Source organism: Lepidochelys olivacea (genome assembly GCF_965140295.1).
Source record: "Lepidochelys olivacea isolate rLepOli2 genome assembly, chromosome: 6".
Lineage (NCBI taxonomy): Eukaryota > Metazoa > Chordata > Testudines > Cheloniidae > Lepidochelys > Lepidochelys olivacea.
In genome coordinates, this window is record NC_140416.1 from 36,433,586 (window position 1) to 36,448,633 (window position 15,048).

General features: G+C 47.3%; 1 protein-coding gene, 1 long non-coding RNA gene and 1 pseudogene across 5 annotated transcripts in view; 2 read left to right on the forward strand and 1 right to left on the reverse strand.

Annotated features, from left to right (window-relative positions):
• The window catches only part of KIAA1549L (KIAA1549 like), a 208,576-nt gene extending 198,219 nt beyond the window's left edge, over positions 1 to 10,357 (reverse strand). For 2 of the 3 annotated variants that reach the window (XM_084631649.1, XM_084631648.1), the window contains exon 1: positions 9,887 to 10,357. In XM_084631649.1, the coding sequence (XP_084487775.1) occupies positions 9,887 to 10,103 (217 nt within the window). In that variant the 5' untranslated portion in view covers positions 10,104 to 10,357. The remainder of the gene's footprint in view (positions 1 to 9,886) is intronic. The other variant, XM_084631650.1, reaches the window with a different exon arrangement.
• Positions 9,830 to 15,048, forward strand: part of LOC311522384 — a 28,582-nt gene continuing 23,363 nt past the window's right edge. Inside the window, exon 1 of the long non-coding RNA XR_014712111.1 lies at positions 9,830 to 9,966. This is a non-coding gene — a long non-coding RNA (uncharacterized lncRNA). The remainder of the gene's footprint in view (positions 9,967 to 15,048) is intronic.
• LOC311521859 (small ribosomal subunit protein uS3 pseudogene) lies at positions 10,936 to 11,364 on the forward strand (annotated as a pseudogene). Its single transcript has one exon. The product of its transcript is annotated as a small ribosomal subunit protein uS3 pseudogene (transcript).

Consider the following 15,048-nt stretch of genomic DNA (forward strand, 5'->3'; position numbering starts at 1 on the left):
GAGGAGGGGATTCCAGGCTGGGGGGGTGAAGCTGAGGGGTTTGGAGTTTGGGAGGGGGCGCAGGGCTGAGGCTGCGGGTTCTGGGGTGGGGCCAGAAATGGGGGGTTCAGGATGTGGATGGGGACTCTGGGCTGAGGCAAGGGGGTGGGGTACAGGGGGGTGAGGGCTGTGGTGTGGGGCCAGGGATGAGGGATTTGGGGTACAGGAGGGGGCTCTGAACTGGGGCTGAGGGGTTGGGAGTGCAGGAGGCGGCTCCAGGCTGGGGGTTGGGATGTGGGGATGTGTGAGGGCTCCGGCTGGGGATGAGAGCTTTGGGTTGCAGGAGGGTGCTCCGGGCTGGGAACAGGGGGTTCGGAGAATGGGAGGGGATCAGGGCTTGGGCAATGGGTTGGGGTGCAGGGGGAGGGCTCCAGGGTGGTGCTCGGGATGAGGGATTTGGGGTTCAGGGTGGAGCTCTGGGCCAGGGCCAGGGGTTCAGAGGGCAGGAGGGGGTCAGGGCTGGGGGAGGGGGTGGAGGCTCCGGGGTAGGGCTGGGGATGAGAAGTTTGGGATCCAGAAGAGTGCTCCGGGCTGGGATCAAGGGGTTCGGCATGCAGGAGGGGGATCAGGGCTGGGTCAGGGGGTTGGGGTGCAGGAGCGGGGTCGGGATTGCAGGCTCCAGGCAGTGCTTACCTCAAAAAGCTCCCAGAAGCAGCAGCATGTCCCCTCTCTGGTTCCTTCGTGGAGGCACAGCCAGGCAACTCTGCACACTGCCCCGTCCACAGGTGCCACCCCCGCAGCTTCCATTGGCTGCAGTTCCAGGCCAATGGGAGCTGCAAAGCCAGTGCTTGGGGCAGGGGCAGTGTGCGGAGACCCCTGGCTGCTCCTAAGCATAGTAACCAGAATGGGGACATGCCGCTCCTTCTGGGAGCCACACGGAGCCACGGCAAGCAGGGAGCCTGCCTTAGCCCTGCTCTGCCACCGACCGGACTTTTAGCGGCCCAGTCAGCAATGCTGACTGGAGCTGCCAGGGTCCATTTTCGACCAGGCATTCCAACCAAATATTGGACACCTGGCAACCCTACCTGAGGGCTGTCTAGCCCAGTGGTTCTCAACCAGGAGTCCAGGGCCACCTGGGGGGCTGCAAACAAGTTTCAGGGGGTCCACCAAGCATGGCTGGCATTAGATTCGCTAGGGCCCAGTGCAGAAAGCCGAAGTCCCACCATGCGGGATTGCAGCCTGGGGCCCCGAGCCCTGCCACCTGGGGCTGGAGCCAAAGCCTGAGTAACTTAGCTTCGTGTTGCCCCCTATGGTGTGGGGCCCCGGACAGTTGCCCTCCTTGATACCCCCTAACACCAGCCCTGGCTTTTATATGCAGAAAACAGTTGTTATGACACAGCTGGGCCATGGAATTTTTATAGCATATTCAGGGGGCCTCCGAAAGAAAAAGGTTGAGAACCCCTGTTCAAGCCCACTTTCCTGTCTCTGATGATGGCCGGTATCAGACACTGCAAAGGAGGGTGTAAGAACTCCGCAGTAACCAGATCTAAACCCCCCCACCTCCTCCAATAAATCTCATCCTGATCTGTAATAGCTAGAGACTGGTTTAAGCCCTGAAACATGAGATTTAATATGCCCCAAAATTTTATCATTAATTATGGGAACACTGGATATGCTTGTTATCCATATAAATGTCTAATACCTTTCTCAATCTTGTTATATACATCGTTTGACAGAGTTTTTGAAGAGGACTTCCCAAAATTATGAGAGCGTGGAACAGAGCTTTGCTTTTCTTTTCTTTCTTTTTTTTTTTTTTAAAGTAGGTGGCATGCTAGCAGAATAATATCAGAAAAATTATTTAATGCTGCTGGGGGATTGTATTCAGGCACCTAAGGCTTTGTATAGGTGCATTTTTTATTTTTCAAATAAAAATAACTGAGGGCAATTATTATTATTAATATTGCAGCAGCACCCAAATGCCCCAATAAGAATCATTGTACGGATATGGAGGTAAGCACTGTACAAATATGTACAAGGATACAATCCCTGCCCCCCAAAAAACTTGCCTTCTGTTTTCCAGTATAGCATCCCATACTACGTCTACACTCCACTGACTAATGCCAAATCTCTTCTTTCTCCAACTGGTGTGTCAGAGATAACCCTACCCCACACTCTTTGTAAAACCCCAGGTGTCTACCTGGTTCCCACTCTCTGTGCTGAATAGGAAGGGTGATACAAAATTTTAAACTATTTTCTCCATTGAGTATACTTTTATTTGTAAAACAGCAATGAGTTTAGTTCTCCTCAGTAGTTAATGGGTTCATGAACAATATTTGTACTGAGGTATTTATGCAGTGTGGCAATTCAATGATACAACCATGACAGCCAGAATAAGAGATTCTGGGTCATTCAGATTTAGTTACATTTACATTATTTTGGACAGTTGAACCCTGAATAGATTCCCTGTGTGTAATGGTATTATTAGCTGAGCTGGCTCCAGCTTTGAAAACACCTCTGCTGGTACGTATTTTGTACATATCCTGAGTTATGGAAGCCTGTATATTGATTGTCATTCATTGGTGTTTTTTAAGTCTATTACTTATGTTACTGTCATTATACACTTCAGATATCATTGGGGAAAAGACGGTTTGATTTTCAGAGGTGCTGGGCATCTACAACTCCAGCTGAAATCTGCCGTGGACTCTCAACAGCTCTGAAAATCAGCCTTTAACCATTTACTACAAGCAGAAAAACCTCTCATCCAAAATGTTTCTGATATTGGATCAAAGAAATACACTGAAACCTACAGTAGCACAGAAGCATAATCAGACTGCAATATGCTAAAATTAAATTAAATTTAAACAGACCACTGTTTGCTAAAAACCAAATGAAAAGGAGAGTTTTGAGGATTCCCTCATACTGCCTCTGGAATCTCCAGTTTAAAGACCACAGTTCTTAGAACATCCTGCAATCATGGAAAGTGATAAAGCTGTGCATCATTCCATTTTCTAACTAGCCATGACTCTTATAAAAATTCAGTCCTATACTAGCGATACATCCATCTGCCCCAGCAGTTCATTAGATTAAAAGGAAACTATACAAAGAAAGGACCAGTTAAATTTATAATGGTTTCTTTTAAATCAGCTTCTCAGCACTTCAGTGACATATAAAATAACAAGCTAGCTCCTTTTGTTCTTTTCAAAACAAAGAACCACTATTTGATAATTAACTGTTCAAGGATAAACTAGTTTTTCCAGCTCTTTTCTTACCATTTTTGCTTTAGCAACATTTACATTTATTTTAGAAAACCCTGTTCAAAAAAGTACTTATTTCATTGTTTAAAGAAATGTGAAAAAGTAATACATCTTATTTTTCCATTACTTTGCTAGAAACGTAAAAATTTTTCATTTTAATTTCATATAAATATATAAATTAATTTGTAATGAGACACTGCCTTTTAAAAATTTGTTCTACACCATTCACAATTTGCACTTCATAACAAAACAACTTCCCTGTGCTACTCTTAGCAAATGACCATCAAAGGGTTTCCTTTCATGAATACAGGTCCTTTGAAGCCATTTAAATTAGCTAGCTAAAGATTTTTCATTTATTTCCATACAAACAAGCATTGTAATGACAGTCTAGGTTCTCTATAAGGTGGAACACCACCAAATAATCCTGCTAGATTTTGCTAACTGACCTTCAGATGGATTTTTTTGGTTTGCTTTAGAAATTTTACATTTCATTGTACAGGTACATTGTTTCCAGATGTGCGGCCTGTAAATAAAGTGGCAGGCAATCTTACGTTCAGTCATCCTGAAAGAAAATGCACATGTGTATAAGGAAGGCAGTGAAGATTTTCAGCAACAGGACTAATCAATGAATCATAACCCAGTCACCAAACTACGAACAACAGCACACACGAACAGGCCAGACACTGGATCTCTGAAAATTTATACTGTGACAACGAATACACTTTTTCCACCATATTCTCAGATACAGAAATAGGACACACTGATTAAAAAGTAGTGGGGAAATGTCACACCTCTGTAAAAACATTCACTGAATAGGGTTGCCAGGCGTCATTTTCGACCGGAATGCCTGGTCGAAAAGGGACCCTGGCGGCTCCAGTCAGCATTGCTGACCGATCCGCTAAAAGTCCAGTCGGTGGTATGGCGGGGCTGGCAGGCTCCCTGCCTGTCCTGGCTCTATATGGTTCCCAGAAGTGGCAGCATGTCCGACTCCTAGGCACAGGGGCGGCCACAAGCACTCTGTGCGCTGTCCCAACCCGCGCACCAGCTCTGCAACTCCCATTGGCCAGAAACTGTGGCCAATGGGAGCTGCGGGGGTAGCACCTGTGGGTGCGGGCAGCATGCAGAGCCCCCTGGCCCCTCCATCTAGGAGCCAGAGGGGGGGACATGCCTCCACTTCGGGGAGCCATGTAGAGCCAGGGAGCCTGCCTTAGCCCCGCTGCGCCGCAGACCGGGAACTGCCTGAGGTAAGCACCACCCAGCCACAGCTCACGCCCCAAAACCTTTCCTGCACCCCAAACCCCTGCCCAGGTTGGAACCCCCTCCCACACCTGAATGCCCTCCCGGAGCCCACACCCTGAACCCCCTCCTGCACCCCAACCCCCTGCCCCAGGTCAGAACCCCCTTCCACACACCAAACCCCTGCCCAGGGTTGGAACCCCCTCCTACACCCAAACTCCCTCCTGGAGCCCACATCCCCAACCTCCTCTCCCAGCCCTGAGCCCCCTCCTCCAGCCCACACCTCTCATCCCTGGCCCCACCCCAGAGCCCTCACCCCTTCCTGCACCCCCAGCCCGGTGAAAGTGAGTGAGGGTGGGGGGACAGCAAGCGACAGAGGGAGGGGGGGATGGAGTGAGCAGGGGGAAGGGCAAGGGTGTTCTCTTTTGTGTTATTAGAAAGTTGGCAACCCTGTCACTGAAGCATTAACAGATACAAATGCTCATTCTATTACACCGAATGTATAAACAAGTGAGTTAGAGAGACCAGGTGGGTGAGGTAATATCTTTTACTAGACCACATTCTGTTGGTAAAAGAGAGAACCTTCTGAGCTTACACAGAGCTCTTCTTCGGGTGACCTAAACTTCAGGTTTTTCGGATCTAAAGAGCAGCTCTGTGTAAGAAAGCTTGTCTCTCTCACCAACAGAAAGTGGTCCAGTAAAAGATATTACTTCACGCACCTGGTCTCTCTAATATCCTGGGACCAACACGGCTACATCGACACTGCATAAACAGGAGAGTGGCGAGTAGGAGTAGGGAGGTGATTTTTACCTCTGTATATGGCACTGGTGAGACCAATATTGGAACAGTGCATACAGTTTTGGTGCCCATATTTTACAAAGGATGTTGAAAACTGGAGAAGGGGCAAAAAAGAACCATACAACTAATTCGTTGGCTGGAGAAAATATTTTACAGTGACAGACTTAAAGAGCTCAATCTGTTTAGTTTATCAAAAAGAAGATTGAGAGGTAACTTGATTACAATATAGAAGTACCTCCACAAGGAGAAAACAACAGGTACTAAAGGGCTCTTTAATGTAGTGGTGAAAGGCATAACAAGAACAAGTGGCTGGAAGCTGAAGCCAAATAAATTCAAATTAGAAATCAGGCACAACTTTTTAACTGTGAGGGTGATTAACTGCTGAAATAAACTACCAGTGAAAGAGGTGAATTCTATATTTCTTTCTGTCTTCACATCAAGACTGGACACCTTTCTAAACGTCATCCATCAGGAAAAGAAATTAGTAGTTTAATGCTCATGAAAAATGCTGGATTGATACATCTACAGAATGAAGAGAAAAAGGATAGTATGGCCAGTGACACTGCAAGCTTCTCATAGTACCTCATTAATGTGTGTCAGCTCTGCACTGGAAAAACCACCTTAGCATTTAGAAAGTAGCTCATTCACCATGCACATGAAATCCTTGGCATGCTCACTGAGGCTAGCAGCAAAGGTGCCATTTTTGATGGCAGTTTTTGTGCTGTGAACACCCGTCTACCAGAACTTTGACTGAGATATACTTACGATATGCCACTTTGGGCAGTGATCTCATAAGTTACTCAGTACTCAGACAGAAGAGATGCATAGAAAACCCCAGATCTATGGAGAATAGTGCTGGCAATTCACCAGGTGACACTGTGCTCTCCGAGTCATTGAACAAAAGCTCCAGCTAGTATTAAGGGGCACTGCACTGAATGTGCCGTTATTATTTATGCAATTATTGTTACTTATAGTAGGGCCCCATTGGGCTAATGCTCTGCAAACACAAGAGAAGATATGGCCTTTCCCATGACAAGCTCACCATCTAAACTGAACAGACTAACTATCAGCAAAATGTAAAAGGCAACACTTTTTAGTTTCCATTTTTTTTCATGTCCCCCAAGCCCACCAGCTGCAACCCCTCTATCCAAATGCTCCAGCCAATGTGCTCCACCACTGCAGACCAATAGGTCCTTCTTCCAGCCTAGATAGCTCCAGCTGTTCTTCCTTGCCACCTCACACTGCAGAGTAGGTGGTGAAGCCCCTTCCCTGCAGTGGGTGCCCTGGGTTGGAAGCTGGCCTGTGGTCTCTCCTGTCCCTCTGCAGTCCTTGCAAACAGCTCCAGATGCTCTCCCACCTGAGCTTACCTACACACAAGAGAGCTGTGGATCTGTTGCTTTCTCTAAGGCTTTGTATCTGGCTGATGAATCTTTCCCATATGCTCAGGGTTTAGCTGATCGCCATATTTGGGGTCAGGAAGGAATTTTCCTCCAGGGCAGATTGGAAGAGGCCCTGGGAGTTTTTCGCCTTCCTCTGTAGCATGGGGCAAGGGTCACTTGCTGGAGGATTCTCTGCTCCTTGAAGTCTTTAAACCACGATTTGAGGACTTCAATAGCACAGACATAGGTGAGAGGTTTATTGCAGGAGTGGTGGGTGAAATTCTGTGGCCTGCGTTGTGCAGGAGGTCAGACTAGATGATCATACTGACCTAAATATCTATGGAAAAAAAAACAAAAAAAAACACTGGGGCCCGGTTGTGTTTGGCTCTGTACAAGCACAGAGGTAGAAAGACTGATCCTGTAAGGAGCTCCTTGCAGGGGAATTAGTTCATGTCACATTTTCTACCAAGGTCAGTGGACACATGTATTTTTGGTAGCTATAATCCCCCATCACCAACCTTCAGGACATAACCACTATTTAAAAATCAACTCCACTTTCACAAAAGTTCTTCTTTATGAATTGCTCAGGACCTCAGGGCAACCATAGACCATATTCTCTTTCCCCTCCATGAACAAAGCACACTTCTTTGCCTTCACACACAATAGGCCATACACAAACCATACATTAAAACAACAACAACAACATATTGTGCAAATTCCTCCCCCCCTCCCCCCCGCGGTGAAGCCTGGAGAAGGAATAACACATAACAAATAATAGTTACATTGCTTACTGCACCATTGGAAGTCACTCAGATAACACAGTGATGGGCCTAGTATAAGAACCGATACAACCACTGAAGTCAATGGTTAGTGGTTGAGCCAGTTACACCAGCAGATAATTTGGCTGCACATATTTACAGTAGATTCAATCTGTTTCACAACCTATATCTAAATGGAAAGCAGAAGCTTTTATGCTGATGAAAATTCAAATTCAACACCATGACAATAAAAGAAATTAATCAGAAGTCCATATAAATATAAGGATGCTGTATTTGTAACTTCAGTCAAAGCTCTACATGAATGTTACTAACTACAATAGGTTTAATTATGTTCCAACTGCTTCATTTCAAAATTATGTATCATTCCTATTTACACTAGATAAAAAATTGGTCAGTATTTTTCACTTCCTGTATTATGCTGCTGTTACGTAGTTTTGCTATATGCTATTTAGCAAATTATCAGCTTTTTATTCCACTATTGGCAATGTGATTCATATATAGTTTTGCAAATGTTTTGGTAGTCTTCTTAATGAAATACTACACATAAAGGTAAGCTCATTATCATTTCACAAAGGTGATCAAGGAGCAATCATATTGTAAATACTTTTGTTCACTACTAACCAGAATAAATGATGTAGAGACCTTAAGAAGAAAAAAGCATTATATCCCATTGCCTTCCCCAAATTAAAAATTCAGTTATGAAAGTGGATCTATTTCATTTTATAATTTTGACTTAATATGAGAGTTAATATGAAATGTAGACTGAGTTGTCAAGTACGATGCTTATAGATTAAAAGAAAAATGTCTAGTCCCCTGATCCTGTGCCCACTATTACCAACAGGAGAGTGGGTTTGTTGCGGGGGAAGGGGGAGAGAAAACCTGGATTTGTGCTAGAAATGGCCCACCTTGATTATCATACACATTGTAAGTGATCACTTTAGATAAGCTATTACCAGCAGGAGAGTAGGGTGGGGGGAGAGAAAACCTTTTGTAGTGATAAACACCCATTTTTTCATGGTTTGTGTGTATAAAAACATCTTCTGTATTTTCCACAGTATGCATCCGATGAAGTGAGCTGTAGCTCATGAAAGCTTATGCTCAAATAAATTGGTTAGTCTCTAAGGTGCCACAAGTACTCCCTTTCTTTTTTTAAAGAATAATTTATCTTATATAAATAAATCAAACTACAGTATTTGTAAATTCAGAGCAAGAAAAGTACGAAGCATTGGTTTTTTAAAACTCACAATTTGTAAATTAGAATCTGTATTACATTATAGCCATACCCTACATCAATTGCACACAATTACCGTACATTCATTCTAAAAGCATCTAGATATGAGAGCTCTATATCAAAGAAACTGAATTACCTCTTAGTTAGCCAACTACAGTATTCATTTTACCATTTATCTGCAAACATGAAACAGCAATAGAAATACAATAAGCAACAAGAGATTTGTCAAAAATAGGGCAGTGTACACATTTGTGTTCTTTTTTAAAGCTAGGGCACTAATTTAGCCTTATATTGGTACTAGTTTATTTCTATTGTATTAGCATAGCCTTAGATTTACACTTCTTGGCATCTAAAATGTTAGTATGATACATCTAATTATCACTCAATACACATGCCCACTGCTCTTTCCAAACAGTAACTATTCTTGCATTGAGGTCAACTAGTAAAATTATTACTATCAAAACTAAAGACAATATAGAATGGACTTCCAAAACAGTCAAGGAAATAAGAAAAATATAACCTAGACATACTTAGAATTCTAAATTGCATTTGAGATTTTACACTGAGATCTCATAAGAACCTGCCCTCCCCAGCAAAAAAAATGCCCACAAAGGAAATGATCCTGTAGTTTAACAAAAGCCTCTTGCAGTCTCTCTTTCCCTGCCAGGTACAAGAGCTAATAGAAGCAGACTATCCCGCAGGAAAAGAGGATGATATTAGTCTTGTGTTGGCCAAAAAGGACCAGATAGCTCCTTTATGTTGTAGGACTTCTACAAAAAAGAAGAAAAACAGCTAGAATGCCTCTCTTCCATTATATTTAACCTCTGCTGGAAGGGGGAGGAAGTCTGGATTTTACACGCTAACCTATTACAAAGCATATGTTGGACTTCAGTTAATCTCACCATTACCAAACAATGTATTATAGACATATACCAAATATAACACACCCCTTTGCCATTGCAGTGAAGTACGGCGAATATGCAGGTAGCTGTAACTTTTATTTAATCAAACCCGAACCGCCCTGCAAACCCATCCCCTCCCAATGAATGGTACTGTCTTCCGAAGGCAGGTTTCTGACACTGCAGTAGCTTGTAACAAAAATATGGATATGCACCCTGCAGCCATCTCCGTGTAAGAAACCAGCCCCCCGGCCCCCCGGAAAGAGAGTGGTCCCTGCTCAATGCATTCACCACTCCGGAGAGGACTCAAAGATCACTGCGTGTTCCTTACCCTGCTCAGCCTGGACACTCTGGAAAAGGGCTAGGATCACCCCAATCAGCATGACAGCCCTGGAGATGGCCCCGTGGCCGGTAGGTGGCTGGGAGCTCCGCCGATCAGGGCATCCTAGGGCTCTGCCAGCTGCCCAAGGCAGAGAGGCGGCAAACAGGTCCCCCAGCTGCCCGGCATGCTCACACCTCTGATCGGCCCCCTCCGCGCCGAGAGCCATTTGTGGGGCTCACACATCAATGCCGCTCCCTGCTTCCAGAAGCGCCCGGGAGTCCCCCGCCCCACGGCTCACGGAGCTCCGCTGGCCATGGCCCCCCGGCCCCGGGGGAGGGTGCAGGAGAGGGCGCCGCGCCGCCGCCGCCACCTTACAGCCGGCGCAGGGACTGCGAGGAGCGGCTGAGGCTGGGGGACCCCATGGCGCCCGCGCCTCTCCCCGGCCGGGGGACGCGCTGCCGCTGGCCGCCCACGCTGGGCTCCGGGGGGCGCGGCGCCGGTGCCCCCTCGCCGGCTGCTCCGCTCCGCTCCGGCTCGCGCTCCGCGGCTGGGGCGCGCGTGCAGCTGAGCCAGGCAAGGGCGCCGCCGCGACAAAGGAATCACGTAGCAGGCAGCCGCCTCCCCCCTCCCTCCACTCCAGCCCCGCTCCCGAGCGCGGGGAGCTGAGCAGCGGAGGCGGCGCTGCCGGGGCGAGGGGGACCGCTTCTGGGCGCCTCAGCCACCGGGAACCCGGCCCCGGGGGTGTCTCCTGCCCCGCCCCGCTGTGCAGCGTGGAGCACCGGGGTCCCGGCCTGGCACAGCGCGCTCTGGCCCGCCAGCGTGTTTCCCCTGACGCCCAGGACCAGTTCCCTCGGAGCGGGTCCCCCTTTCTCTGTGCGGCCTCAGAGCCCTTGCCCAAGGGGGGCGGGGGGCACAGCACGCTGGGGTGAATCAGCCAAGGGCCTCCCATAGCTCTATGCTGAGAAGAGGTCTGTGTGCTACTGCCCACGCAGAGGCCCTGGCGTTACAAACTTCGGGGAGGGTTAGCAATGCGGGGAGCCTGCTGTGGTGTCCTCCGCTTCATCATGGAGAGTGGTGCTCAGGGTTGTGAGGTGGTGGTGGCCGGTAAACTCAGAGGCCAGCGAGCCAAGTCTATGAAGTTTGTGGATGGCCTGATGATCCACAGTGGAGACCCTGTAAACGACTCTGTCGACACAGCTGTACGCCACCTCCTCCTCAGGCAGAGTATGCAGGGTATTAAAGTAAAGATTATGGTGCCTTGAGACCCAGGTGGGAAGCCTGGACCCAAGAAACCCCTGCCAGACCATGTCAGCATTGTGGAGCCCAAGGAAGAGATATTACCCACCACACCCATCTCCGAGCAGAAAGGTGGCAAACCAAAACAGCCAGCCATGTCTCAGCCAGTTCCCACTGCATAATGGGATTTTTCAATACTTGGAAGGAGAAGGTGGACTGTGGCCCATGAGAGGATCTTAATAAAATCATAAAAGACATAGCTTCTCCTCCACCCTGCTGGAACTGTTGAGCTGTGACTATCCCCCTCCTGCCTCATGAGTTTTGGGGTATTGTCCTACAGGCAGCAATGCTACTTCCACCTCTCTCTTCAATGAGTGACCATTTTAAATTAAAACAGCACAAAGAAATGAGTCAGAGATTGTTAGTCTACTTGCAACCATGCCCTGCCCTATAACTTAAGGGGGGCATAAGGAAGAGGTTACAGCTGACCGTCTCAGCAAAGCCCACAGCCTGTTAAAGCCCAAATGTGAGAGAGTAGCCTTTAATACAACAAAAAATACACAAGAACCTGAAAATGATGTGGGTACAAGCACAGGGCCAGAGGAATGAAAGGGGCACCTACCCCAACTTTTTTTTTATCCTATTGACATCCCACTCATGGCAGTTTCAGTACATATGCCTGGTCTTTCTCATAACCTTTTTTATTATGTGAAGGCACCAGGATGCAGGGGTCTTTTATTTTTTAACATATGAATTAAGCTATATTAATTCAAATACCATTCCTCTGGCAGTGATATAAAGTTGGCAGGAATCTAAAAGTTACTACAATGGATGGGAGTTCATTGGCCTCTGTGGAACTAATTGAGGGCTTCAATCTAATGGTCATGTGTCAAAAGCACAAATACAACCACCATCAATATCAGTCTTGGAACAAGTAATGAAAGGGGATAGACACTGAACTGTAAACTCACCCCTTAAAGGGTCTCTCCAAGTCACTGATGTCATTAAATGGAATAGTGGGGTTCTACTGCTGTTCTGGAGACAGAGGGCTTCAGAAATGATGGCTCTTATTGAAGGCAATGTGAGTTTTGCCATTGACTTCAATAGGGCCAGGATTTCACGCTCAGTCTCCTGTGCTGCCAATCTTTCATCAGAACAAAATTCACACACAAGTGCAAAATATCTATGAGGGACTAGACATCAGCCAGGGCTGTACTCACTTAAGGCGCCTTGTACTTCAGACTGCAAAATCTGCTATTCTCTATCCAGGCCAGGAAGAACTGGGTGTGCTGAGAAGTCAGGACTCAAAACCTGAAGGTGAGAGAGCACCTCAAATCACTATGACAGACACCAACTTATCTGAAGCAAGAAGAAGTAGCAGCATAAAAATCAGAAAAGTGTAAGGAAGCAAACACATATAGCAGGGCTGACTTACAGCGTAGCATGGCAGAAACATTCCCTCCCCCCCCCCCCACCCCGCACCGCTGTAAACAAAGGGAGGATGACTCCTGGTTCTACAGCTCTTTGCTCTGTGAGGCTAGGGAATTCCTTTCCCCTCTCTTCCGCCCCTCTCCCCTTCCGCAATCAGTAGCCCCTTTCCCTCAGCCACCTGCTAAGCCTCCTCCCCCAGAACATTTTCTCCCCATTCAGTGGCACACCTGGCTAAAGTTGGAAATTGAAAAGCCTAAATATTTCATCTGGGCTGCTTAGGGTTCAAACTTTCTCTTTAGCACGACCAAAAAAAAAAGGAAAAAAAAAAAAAACTAAGAAGAAATGTTTTTCTTGAAATCAGTAAAATAATATATTCCTGGACAGAAGGGACTTCAGACAACAGTGGGGTGCAGAAATTCCAGAACCATCTTCTTACAGCATAACTAAACAGAACCACTCATTATTCCTTCTCTCCTCAGTTCCACTTCACCCCACAACTGAGCCTGGAGCATCCCACAAACACTAGAGCAGTGTTACTCAGACTGAGACTCAGGAACACTGTCTCCTGGGCGGTGGCCTCCAATGCCAGGAAGAAGATGACTTTCACATACCTCTTGGAGGCCACCATTCTGGCCGGGGGCCCTACCACCTGTGCCAATGCCCGCACATCAGTTTTGACGTGGGGCAAGGTGACCACCAGGTAGGGTGACCCAGATGTCCCGATTTCATAGCAACAGTTCCAATATTTGGGATTTTTTTATATATAGGCACCTATTACCCCACACACCCCCTGTCCTGATTTTTCACACTTTCTATCTGGTCTCCCTACCACCAGGAGGCAACAGACACAATGCTTCCTTGTCAGGTTGGTGAAGGGACCCTGGCCACTATTGATATTGGAAGAGGAGGCAGCAGCAGTAGGCGGAGCGGTTGTGGCAGATAGCGATGAGGCAGTAGGTGGGGCCTTGACCACCTGGGCATAAACTCTAGTGGCTGAAGAGTGAGCACCCCTAGAAGGGAAGGACGCTCGCTGGTAGAAGAGACATCAAGGGGAGGGGGAGCTGCAGTGGTAGCAGCTGTCACCACAAAAGGAGCCTTCTAGGCAGAGCACTAGACCTTTTTTCTGCCCCCCTTTCTGCCAGCCGAGGGGTCCCTTGGTGATGGCAGGAGTTTTTGCAGCAAAGACCCATCCTGTGCCTTCTGTGCCAGTCCACTGGGGGTGCTGGTAGTACCAGAAGTGGTGATAGAGGTGGTAGCTGCAGGGACAGATGGGGGAGAAAGCGGACGTGGCAGCAATGGCAGGGATTCCCCCTCCTTCAGTCTCCCCCTGTCTTCCAGACAAAGCTGTGGGAGTGGAAGGCTCACCTGGTATGGCCAAGTCAGGGTCTGCCACCGAGTGCAGGTGACAGGACTAGACCCTGGAGGGGAGGGTAGAAATGTTAAAGGGAAGGGTGAAGGTAGGGAAAATGGAGGCTGATCCCTCATCCCTAATAGGCTATATATGGGGGAGAAAGAGGCAAACAAAATAAAGCAAGGAGGGTGTGGGGCATAATAGTCAGTGTTCAGGGGGGTGGGGGGCACTGACTACTCTGGCTGCACTTGGTGAGAGGCAGCTGTAAGTGTGAGAGGGATGCAGGGAATAGAGAATGACACAATTTGGTGAGGGGAAATCACAAGTGCTGGGAAGCTCAGGTGTATGGAGGAAACGGGACAGGACTGGGCACACCAGAGAACAAACAGCCAGGGAAGGGGGCAGTGAACAAACAGCAAAAAGTGCAGGGACTGGGAAAGAGAGTACAAAACAATGAGGGGAGAGTCTGGGAGGGGCAGGTACTAGACAGCAAGAGGAGGGGGCCCCAGGAAGAGCAGGTAACCAAATATTATGGGGGAACGGGACTCAGGCAGGGCCAGTACCAAGCAGCATATGGAGAAGGTGGCCCAGGCGGGGTAGGTAACAATGTGGCAACAGGAAACAATAAGGAGGAAACCCTGGGTGGGGCAAGGGCAGCAGCTAACAACAAAGAGAGGGCAGCGGAGACAGGTAGCCAGTTGGGGATGTTGTACCAATAAAATAAAAACCAGCAGGATCTTATTAAAGGGAAAAAGGCAAAATACCACATTTATTGTGAATACAGAAAGGATCATAGTAAGCAGTTAGTTATAGTTACAACATTCCATTCAATCTCAAATTTATTCTCACATTCATTCATTCATACAAACATACACACACACACACAGGTTCTGCAAGGTTGTTATCATAGTTACCAGCCTTAGAGTTGCTCATGCCAAGTCACTGGCCAGGTGGCCTGGACATGAGGAGGGAGCAGGGCCTTGTCAGATGCTCATCTGATGCTCCTGGAAGTTGGTTTGCAGAATCAGACCCCAAAGTTCTCACTTTTTAGAGTCTATTTTTATAGGAATTTCTTCCTATGCCAGTCTATGGGAATTGCTTCATCATGCTGTTGCTGAATCAATCAGCAGATAGCACATTCCTGACGGCTCCA